Source organism: Penicillium alfredii (assembly GCF_028826965.1).
Source record: "Penicillium alfredii strain IBT 34128 chromosome Unknown utg000004l_segment0_segment0, whole genome shotgun sequence".
NCBI classification, from domain to species: Eukaryota; Fungi; Ascomycota; class Eurotiomycetes; order Eurotiales; family Aspergillaceae; genus Penicillium; species Penicillium alfredii.
The window spans coordinates 2,517,357-2,527,915 of record NW_026622701.1 but is presented as its reverse complement, the minus strand read 5'-3'; the positions used below and the strand labels follow the sequence as shown (position 1 = coordinate 2,527,915).

At 52.6% G+C, this 10,559-nt stretch overlaps 4 protein-coding genes across 4 annotated transcripts; 2 read left to right on the top strand and 2 right to left on the bottom strand.

Annotated features, from left to right (window-relative positions):
- Nucleotides 1–414: 414 nt before the first annotated feature.
- NUU61_002606 (putative GABA permease) lies at nt 415–2,387 on the bottom strand (the record flags this gene model as incomplete). The annotated part of the gene is made up of 7 exons (XM_056653188.1): nt 415–855; nt 938–1,263; nt 1,336–1,737; nt 1,796–1,878; nt 1,928–2,041; nt 2,100–2,170; nt 2,238–2,387. The coding sequence occupies 7 exons, from the start codon at nt 2,385–2,387 to the stop codon at nt 415–417; spliced, it is 1,587 nt and encodes a 528-aa protein (XP_056514255.1).
- Nucleotides 2,388–3,953: 1,566 nt separating this feature from the next.
- NUU61_002605 (uncharacterized protein) lies at nt 3,954–5,828 on the top strand (the record flags this gene model as incomplete). The annotated part of the gene is made up of 5 exons (XM_056653187.1): nt 3,954–4,148; nt 4,236–4,340; nt 4,425–4,649; nt 4,752–4,894; nt 4,979–5,828. 5 exons carry the CDS (start codon nt 3,954–3,956, stop codon nt 5,826–5,828), a joined length of 1,518 nt encoding a protein of 505 aa, XP_056514254.1.
- A 203-nt stretch (nt 5,829–6,031) lies between these two features.
- On the bottom strand, nt 6,032–8,041 carry NUU61_002604 (glycoside hydrolase family 47 protein; the record flags this gene model as incomplete). Its single annotated transcript, XM_056653186.1, has 4 exons — nt 6,032–6,077; nt 6,142–6,399; nt 6,459–7,247; nt 7,329–8,041. The coding sequence occupies 4 exons, from the start codon at nt 8,039–8,041 to the stop codon at nt 6,032–6,034; spliced, it is 1,806 nt and encodes a 601-aa protein (XP_056514253.1).
- Nucleotides 8,042–9,166: 1,125 nt separating this feature from the next.
- Nucleotides 9,167–10,352, top strand: NUU61_002603 (uncharacterized protein; the record flags this gene model as incomplete). Its single annotated transcript, XM_056653185.1, has 3 exons — nt 9,167–9,180; nt 9,266–9,912; nt 10,009–10,352. The coding sequence occupies 3 exons, from the start codon at nt 9,167–9,169 to the stop codon at nt 10,350–10,352; spliced, it is 1,005 nt and encodes a 334-aa protein (XP_056514252.1).
- Between the last annotated feature and the right edge of the window lie 207 nt (nt 10,353–10,559).

Below are 10,559 nucleotides of genomic sequence, written 5' to 3'. Positions count from 1 at the left end.
GCACAGAATGTCTAGGGGGAAGTAATGCATACATATCCATAAATAGGGGAAGTTTTGAGACCCCTGTCTAGTGCGATCAGATAACTTAATCCGGGAAAATGACGCCCCCTTTCCAGGGGAAAGAATACTTCCGAGACAACATTTCAAAACCAACGCTATATGTATTGATTGTCGATGATTTACGTACTCACTTTAATTACCGACAGACCCAGAGACCAACTATAAATCACGAGAATCAACCGGAACAAGTGGGGTGTGAATTCATTATGTCATGATGCATATGGAAACAGCTGGTGTCCGTCCCATATGAGCTATATATACGTCACAAGTCATCGAAAAGAACAAAGCATCCACAAGAAAAGAAATCTTCAAAAATCAAATATAAAAATTAGCCAAGGAGATTGACCAACCTACCTACTTTCCCTCCTCCCGCTTCACGAGAGCCACCGGCGGAATGAAATGGTGCCGGCCGCGGACCAAGTAGTAGGTGGACGCCGATCCGATGACGCCAACGTACATGACCACACTCCAGTTCATGGTTTCACGTGTCACGGATGTTGACAGAGGGAAGAAGGCGAAGATGAATATCGGGAGGAGAAACGCCAGGGCTCCCATGTTAACCGCCATGCCGAACTTGCCTAGGGACCAGCGGTGGTGCGGGAGCGGCTCGCCCCGGAGGCGTTTGAGGAGTACGCAGCCGATTGAGACTATGTATGCTGACAGCAGCGAGGTAATCGTCAGGGATATCACGGCATTCAGCGCGACCTGGGACCCGATGTTGATCATGGACAGGAGAATGGTGACGATCAGGGATACCATCACGGAGTTCAATGGGATGTTCCATCCAGGGGTGACCTGGGAAGATGTGGTCAGTAGGATTATTCGGAGAAAAAGAGAGCAGAAAGTAATCAGACTGCGAGGGACTAGTGTGACCTACATATGCAAAGAAGGAGGAGAATGGCAGTCCCTCGTCCCGGGCAAACGACCACAGCTGCCGCGACGCGGTCGCGACTTCGGTGATAGTGCTGGCGGTCAGAGTCACTACCAGCACGGCTGTCATGGCGTTGGTAGCAACAAAGCTGCCCGTGGTGTTGTAGAAGATTTGAATAAACGGGAACCCCGTTGGGCTGTCGAGTACCATGCCGACCTCACCCAAAGTGAAGCATAATGTGACGAGCATAATAAACCCCAACACGCCATTGACCGCGACAGAGGACATCATGGCCTTGGGCAGCGTCTCGGACGCGTCTTTGATTTCCTCGGCTGTGTTGGTGTTAGCGACACAGCCGAGCCAACTCGTGTGAAAATCCAAGGTATATATGATGGACAGCTTACACATATGCACCGAGCAGTCGTAGCCCAGCATGGACGTGATTGTGGTGGACAGTCCGACCAGGGTTGCCGTGCCAGAACTGTCCCAACCACCGCCATTGTTGAACTGAGTGAATACGGCGTGAGCGTTGTTCCGTGGTGCCAGCACCCAAAGTGGGATGATGATGGCAAAGAGCCCGACAACATGGATGATCAAGATCAGTCCCTCCACGAAGGGCAGGTTCTTGGCTAAGAACGTGTTGAACAAGATCGAGAACGTTGAAATGGCGATCACCAGCGTCGTGCCATGCCAGCGCTTGAAGTCATAGGTGGGCTGGTTCAGGACAATTAACCCCTGGATGATCGTACCGGCAAGGTATGCAATTGACACTATCGCGCACTGCCAACCCATCGCCGAGAGCCACCCTGAAACAGCGAGGATTAGCTTCCACCGTTATCAGACACATATATGGGAATCTCCTACCGGTGATATAGCTCAGAAACTTTTGGCCTCTGCGAGGAGCAAATTCAGATACCCAGTGATACTGACCTCCGGCGGTGGGTGCCCTGATGATTGTTAGTAAATTAATTGCAGTGCAGATCCAACGCAACTTACATCGAGGCCATCTCGGCAATGCTGGCATAAACCAGAGAAAACCCAATTGAGACTGCAACAAATCCCCAGATCAAGCCAGCCGTGCCGCCATCGGTCAGTCCTGCCGACAATAGTCTGTTTGAGGGTCAATTGGATGGACTGATTTGAAGGCATACAGCAGATGTTCACTAACGTTAGGATCACCTCCCATGTGCAGATCAATGTACACCCAAATCCGACAATAGATATAAACCGGAAATTTCGCTTTGCGTGTGTCAGTACGGACATTGCCATAAATGATATAGTAGCAGCAGAAAGAGCAGTCACTCACTCGCAGTACTTGGACTCGACCCAAGGCATTCATATCCCGCTGATCAGCCAATGTGCCCATATAGCGGGGCGCAACAAGGCTCTTCTGTGCATACTCTTCATCATCGGGACATGCACATGTCGTCTGAGAGTCATGTCTAGAGACAGTCATGCTGGAGGACACGAAGCCACCTCGATCAAGAGCCAGTAGCCGGATAACCAAAGAAGATTAATAAAAGGTTGCAGCAACTTCCTCTGTTATGAAAAGTATGAGATTCAATTCCCGTTCCGAAGAATAAAAGATATAAAAACCCGCGACAGTGGAGGGACCCCAAGAAACGGGCGTAACCCAAAGAAGCAGGTATCAGGAGAAAACCTAGCGAGGTAGGATCCAAAGCGTGGAATTGGCGTGGGAGCAAGGCATGGCGTAGGAAAAATTCTCGCGCGCCAGCCATGTGGGAAATCCCTCCCCCCAAGACGCAGCCCTGGGAAGATCAAGAAATGACACATCGGATGTTTGATCGGGCGAGACAGCGCTGCAACGTCCCTTTGGAGAGTGGACACTTGGGGGACTCATTTTCGGTGTTTGATGGGCCATCCCTTGAATCCTGGAGAGGAATGAAACCATCAACCAAGCTATTGGCGCCCTGCATGCCAAGGGGAGGGAGGTTGCATCGTGGAGGATCTGGCGATCAAAGCTTCGATATTTATATTTTTGTCGAGTCTTTTATTTTGGATTTTCTATGAAGGTACTTCCAAACAATCAAGAAGATATGATTATTGCCTGCGAGATTTGCTGGAGCTTAGGGGGTTTAGGGATCTACGCCTGTCAACATCATCCCTGATTAGGGCATGGATTGGCATCGGCACGCTACCGATGCCTTTTCTGATCCATCGCCCCAAACTCCCCCCCCATGATCCTGGTGCAAATCATCCCTTGATGCTTATTCCTCCCCATCAAGACTCAAATTCGCCCTACATCCCCCTCGCATGCTTGTTCGAGGGCAAACCACATGGCCCTATCGGATGGCTGCCTCCTTGAGATCCGACATAGTTCCCAAGGGGCAGAACTCATGCTGATCGCCGACTAGGCACAGGATGTTGGCAGCGGCTGCCCGGTTGATTATGATCATGCTTGCTCGGTCGGAGGGCCGAGCCCACCCCCTCCGACGTGAGGGAGGCAGCAAATAGCCTCTCGTCTCCATTCTTTGAGAGGATATCAGTGGAATAGTGGCTGCACACATGCACGCACTTATCCATAGTGGAATCCGACACGCTATATGAACTCGGGTTGTTCGTTCCGAAGAAAGGGATGGCGCTTGGATATCTATGAATCTTTTTCCTCCCCACTTATGAACGGCGATCTTGCAAGCCCTACCGATGCCCGCTACTCGAGGGCGTCCCGTGGCACCGGCTGCTAGCATCTGCTTGCCCCGGTAATCATTGTCCGATAGCTCAATGCCGCCGAGTCTTGAAGCCGCATGCCTTGGGCTTGTATATACCCGGCCAAAAGCTACCGTCCTTCTTTTACTCTGTCTTTTCTTTCTTTGTTTGGACCTTTGGATGTGTCATTCTTTGGTACATGCAATCCGTGCATGTATAGCCCCAAAGACGCTCACCCATAACCCCCAAAGAATCCTACCGCCACATCCACCTTCTCTCCAATGGTAGCTCACTGCACCGAATATCGAATCCTTCTGGTCCCCGTCATTTCGGAAGGCCCCGTTTGTGCTCTGCCATGGGCCCATATGTGCCCCCGGGCCAGTCGCCGCCCTTCGAGGTAGTCGACGACGACCACCACTCCGCGTGGGTGATCATCACGGCCGCCTTGGGGCTGGTGGTGTCGCTGGCCTGCTTTCTCATCCGGCTGTATGTGCGGCTGGTATTGATCCCGCCATTTGCGCGAGATGATTTTGTCTTGCTGGGGGCGACGGTAAGCGGACCTGAGTTGATTACTTACAAGATATTCACACTCTCCTCGGTGACAAACTAGAGCTGACATACGAATTTGTGATACAAGATTCTCGCCGGTATCCAGTCTACACTGATGTTCTACGCCTGCTCGCGCGGATTCGGGACGTCAATTACATTACTGCAACCCGGCCGACTCGATCAAATCCAGACTGTAAGTACACGAACACTATTTAATTGCATTTTGATATCTTTGATATCCAGCGGGTAGTTTGTTGAGCCAAAGCTGATCGGATAGTTAATCACCACAAGCGACGTCTTCTCTCTACTAATCCTTTACCTCTCAAAATGCTGCGTCGTCGCCATCTACCTGCGGCTGACGCCGCAGAAACTACACAACCGCGCCTCGTGGGCCACGCTCGCCCTCTGCACAGCCTGGCTCGTCCCGGCTGTTTTGATCTTGCTTGTTGACTGTGAGCTGAACAAGCCGTGGCGGTCTCAGGGCGGGCAGTGTCGCAATTTGGTATGCTGAATCACTATGTCTTGTGTTGAGCGAAGATATACATATGGAATATATATGTGTATAAATTCCTCTAGAGTGCAGGGTGGCTGATGATGTGTATAGAATACACGATGGCAGTTCATCGCTGCTCTGGATGTCATTACCGAGCTGATTCTATTTCTGCTGGCCGTGGTTCTGCTGAAAGGTCTTTTCATGTCTGTGAAGCGCAAGCTGGCTATTGGGTTTGCGTTTATCTTCCGATTTCCGTGAGTCCACACCTCGAGAAGAAGAAGAAGAGAAGAAGAAATACTACCCAAAAAGCCCAAGCTAATCAAATAATCCCACAACAGTTTGATCATCTTCACTCTCCTCCACATCTCTACCCTCCGCGCCGCCCTCCACGACCCCGATGTAACCCTCGCCGCTGTCCCCCCAACCGTCTGGCTCCAAGTCGAGGTGCACTACACGCTGGTCGCCTGCAGCGTATTCTGTCTGCGGCCGTTCATGGCAGCCGTCAGCACGTTCTACGGTACGGCGGGCGACTCGACGCTCGAAAGCAGCGTTTCGGCCTCGAGGTCGCGCGGCACGAAGGGGAGTTCCGAGTCTGGATCTGGGTCAGGATCGAACTCGAATTCGAATTCCGTATTGCAGTCTATGTCCCGGTCCAGGGTTCAGAGGAAGAGGGCGGGCACGGCGCCGTCTTCTTCGTCAAATAAGAAGGAGGATGGTTTCTGCTGTGGAGATGAACATATATACAACCAACAGAAGCAGAAGCAGAAGCAGAAGAAGAAGAACCAGCTTGCTGGTACAACTCCCAGTCCCGATGGAAATACTCACCAGACTCGCACATTTCATCGACGGTCTATATTTTCTCTCGCTTCCCAGAGCAAGCAAGCCAAGCAGGGCATTACAAGGCTGGACAAGAAGATGAAAGGGAAAGATGGAGAAAAAGAAGAGGAAGAGGCGAGCTCCTCGCATCCGGATGGAGATCTGATTGAACTTATGCCGCGGCTGCAGCGGCAGCGGGCCCGATCAGGGACCGGATCGCACTCTCACCAGGACCAAAACAGGGACGAGGATGGACATTCGATGGTCATCCGGAAGGAGGTCCAGTACTCGGTTCAATATGAGTATGATGAGGCGCGGTGGCGGGAAGTGGCGACGCCGGAGAGTACGTCGGATGCCACTGTTTATGTGTAAATGTACTTATATAGAATAAGAGGTATAGAGAAAGCAGGCTTAGCGGAGTCTATGGTCCATTATTCCATTATTCTTTTGAACAGTCTGAAAACTACTATAAACGTATTCTGGTGAATGACCTCGGGTCAAGAACGCCGCCCGCCTCAATGACACTATATATTTACTCAAGACATGTAATGCAATTTGTACACGCCAAATCCAGATTATGAAGGGCCAGTCGGCCGCTTGAAGGGGTGAGCCTCGGTGCTCCTGCAATGAATGGTTAGCCCATGCACGACACAAGAGATAAGGGGATGATTTTAAGGGGACGTACAGCACGTATTCGTCCAAGCTGATATGGTTGGGCTCGGAGAAGATGAGGTACAAGTACTTCAGCGTCTCGGCCAACCAGAAGCTCTCCATCTTATCCTTGAGCTTCGGCTCCTTGTCGCGCACATCGGCAATGGAGGAGTGGCCGAACTTGGTGCGCGTGGCCTTCTCGATGTTCTGGAACATCCGCCACGCAGCATCTTGAAGGGACTTGTCGCCGGTGATTCGGTACATGATAAAGAGAGACTCAAGAGCTTCGGGTCTGTGGTTAGGATGTTAGCATGTGGGATGAGAAATAACAAATGAAAAACATTTTCGTACCTGAGGCTATACGATGGGTCCCGAATGTCAGTTATGCCGGGCGGCAACCTCTGGGCATCGACCTTTTGTTGCGCTCTCTGGCGCTCTTCGTCCAATTCAATATGGCGCCCAATGATGTCCGCAAACCACTTGTTTTGGTCCCAGGGACAGACATCAATATTCTCACAGGCACTGACGCGGAACGATTCCGGCATGACACCCGTCGGGGTCACATCATACGCCCAGACACAGCCGTCCGTCAGCCCGCGAGCGATCGGCATGTCGTCGGGGCGGTTGAACACCTTGGCTCCCAGGGCCACCATACCACCCATGAAACACTTGAGATGGTCCGGCGCATACCGCAGGGATTGAGAGTCGCCGCCTCGAAGCACATAAACGTCGGCAGCGAAGAGCGCGCGACGATCAGCGTCCTTGGTCATCGCACGGAAAATGACCTTTTTCTTGATGGTCTCTATGGCATCCGCATACATCTTCTGATACTGGTCGGTCTTGCCGCCCAAGAGAATGTGCTCTTTAGGGAAGTATTCGTATGCGGAATCGGCACAACCTCCCACACTGAATGAAGTGTCCTCGAACCGGAGTTTCTCGGCATTGATAAAGGTCGGCCACATTCCAGGCAGTCTGGTTGTTGCCTGGCCCTCCTGCAGGTTGTTCGTGATCCGCTGAACGGCGTCGAAGTATTTCGGGTCTTTGGTCAGCTGCGTCAGACGGGTAAATTCAACCGTCAAAGAAGCGATCTCCGCCAGACTGGTGCGCGGAGATGCCCAAATTCCCTCGCCTCGGGCCGACCTGCAACTTGTCAGTCCCGGATCATCGCGACTAAAGAACCCCGCCCAGGACTAGTGCGCAGTGAATATGAGGGACACTTACTTGGCCCAGTTCCAGCGCATCTGGGGCATGCGATTCGGCGTGTCAAACGCATTGAAGATCATTTCACCCAATTCGACCGCCTTCTTGAGAAGTATCGGGTGTTTGCCATTGGTCAGGTCATGGGCTGCCAGGAAGCCTCCCATGTACCGAATAACGATCTCAAAGACGTTGACTTCCCGACTGGTTGTCGTGGTAAAGTCGATTTCATTCAGAGCCTCCAGGGCGAGTTCGAGCTCGTCATCCAACCCCATGATGACCAGGGCGTCCAGCGAATCGACCAGAGTGGCCCCCCAGCCGCTAAAAGTGTCCTCGAACTGGCCGCTCGTGGGCGCCACTTCATCGCGGAGCCATGCATGGTCCTTATATCCATTCCAGGCGTGGAGGAAAGCGCTCTTCACGGCCTCCTGCTTGCGAACTCTTTCGGTGCGATCTTCGGGGGATTCAGGTGGGAAGTCGAACTGGATGCGGGGAATGCTCCCCGGGCCGTTGGGCAGAGGAATATGGGCGGGCACGGGGTTGAGCTCGGGGTGTTTGGTTAAATGGACGGCATCTTTGGGCGGTTCGGGGTCTTTCCTCGAAATGGGCTTTCCAGGGCGTTTCTGCTGCTTGACAGGGGCGGGCGAACTGCGCGGGAACCAAACGAAAAGAAAATACACCACGCAGACGAAGACGATTGCTTTGGCGATGGGCCGGCCTTTTCGGTTGAAAAACATGACGAAAAGGAAAGTCGAAGGGGAAAGAAAAGAAGAAGAAGAAAAGTGGAAATTAGAAAGGAACGGTCATCGGGAAATGAAGTCGAAGGGGACAGGTTCGGAGAGAACCGATCAAAGAGAGTGGACGAGCAGGAAATCTCAACGTTTGGAGGTTTCTGTCTTGTTTTCTTTTTTAGGAGCGATGTGCTAAAGTGTCATTAGGAGAGAGGTGGAAATGCCAGAGAAACGGGCCACGATCGGGGGCCAAGTTGGAAGGATTGGGGGAGAGGCAGTGTGGGCCGTTGATCGTCAGGGAGGCCTCACACCAGGAAAGTACTGAGTAGCGATTGGCGCAATGTGGAATGTCTTGGGGGAAGATCCACGTAAGGAGAGGGCCTTAAACTGAGCAAAGTGTGCGTGTGAAGCTTGTGAAGCTTGTGAAGCCAGGATGTTCGGGGACACCTTGTTCTCTGGATGCCAGAACATGCGCAGGGTCCGGGGGGAGAAGGGTCCACTGGACAACTCGGGAGATATCGATAAGCTGGCATAGAATCTCACATTTAGTTTATTCAGCTTATTTATTCCATGTCTGTTATTTTACGTTATTTTATTTTAGTCTGTTTCTGTTTTATTTCTTATTCTTACTTCTAGAATAAAGTCGACGCCGAGTGCTTTCTACAAGGACAAGCCTTGGATATCGTCTTTCATCCAAGGGTGTCATATTTGGTCGAGTGACAAGAGCGCAGCGGTGCAAGCAAAGCAAAGTCCCTTCATACGGTGTTTGTCGTGTTTGCACTGGATAGATCAGATCCAACTTCCATGCTCACCTTGTACCCTGTCGACACTCGGTAAGTGGTGTTTCTCCTTTCAAGCAATTGTAATTTAATAATGAAATAGACTAACTGAAATAAAGATACACTGCTTGTGACCACCTTTGCTATCGTGGTTGTTCCAAGGATCGGACACCGGGCTATTGTTGTATGGCATCACATACGACGAGTCTTCATTGTCTACGCTTGCAATTAGCTTGGCTGGGCCAGTTTGAATCCCGTGCTCCAGCGAATACTTTGAGACCGTCTTTCTCTGGCCACCCAGTCCCTATAAACATCCCCACGATATATAAGGCCAGAGAGAGAAACCGGCGTCATGCCTCTCACAGGGTAAATGCCAAATCCTCTTTTCTTCTCTTGCCTCTCACTTATCCATGAAATCTCCCACGGTCCCAAACTAACTCCAACAATCAAGCGTCTACTTCATCCCCTCACACCCCAATTCCACCACCGCCCTCGCCACCATCACTGAGCGCCTCCGCGCCGCCTTCGTGGATGACGACCTCGTCCCCGTGGGCCGCTGGAGCCTGGAGCAGAAGCTGATGCGTGACACCCCAGGCCTGCTGCCTGCGTCCGCAAACTCCGCCCAGCGACCCGCCAAGCCGCGGTACATGCAGTTTCTGTCGCTGACGCACTACCCGCACCACGGGTTTATCTACGCGTCCGAGCCCGCTGAGAAGCCATTCCATCCGCCCGGCGCGGCATCGGCCAGTCCCGCCGGCGGGGCGCCAGCCAGTGCATCGCCGCCTCCTACCGGACCCGGGCCAGGGACAGGCGCCACAGCAGTAGACTCAGCCGCCATGGTAATGACAACCGTCCCGCCGTCGGCATATGGAACCCTCTTCCAGCACTTCACCTACGCGTGCCAGCCGTTCTGGTGCCACCGGCTGACGGTCGCCGTGCCCAGCGGCGTCGTCTACGACGTCGGCGACTTCCGCGTGCGGCTCGGCGACGTGCGCCAGACCTACCCGGCCGCCCGCGTGCGCGGCACCGTGGTCGAGATCGAGTGGCGCGGCCCGTCTGTTGTCGGCTCGTTGCCTACCAACCCTGACGACGCCATAGGTATGGGTGTCTCCGACTCTTCTTCGTCTTCTTTTCTTTTCTTTTCTTTTCTTTTCCTTTTTTTTTTTTCTCATGCTCATACTTGTGCTCGTGCAGTGTCGGAAGATGCCGACTCGGGCATCGATGTCTCGTTCTCCGCTATCGAGGACGCCGATATCGACGCCGAGTATGCGGCTACCGCGTCGCTGATCCGCGAGTTCTGGGGGCGGTTGGGATTGGAGGGTGCTCGGGAGGCTATTTTGGTTCCTGGGGTTGGGAAGGAGGTAAAAGAGCGATTACGTCGGTATAAGAGCCAGCCCCGGCATCCGTCTGTTTCTGGGACTCTTTCGGATGAATTGGCGGGAGTGGTGGGTGTGAGTGGCGCGGAGGATGACCCTGATCCGCAGGCTGGGGCCGATGTCGCTAGGCAGTTTATGGAGGTCCTGCGGTTTAATCGGTAGTTCGGGCTCAGGAATTAGAACTGGTAGATGCTGGGAGGGGTCTTTTGAGTGTCATGACGCTGGATGTTACTCCGACATGATATCTATAGCCGGGCAATTGGTTCAACCTATACTTTTACTCGAATAATTGGCATAATACAAGCTTACTTGGCTGCAACCAAAATCAATATAATACTGTACTGGATTATAAACACCAGCTCGAGCACA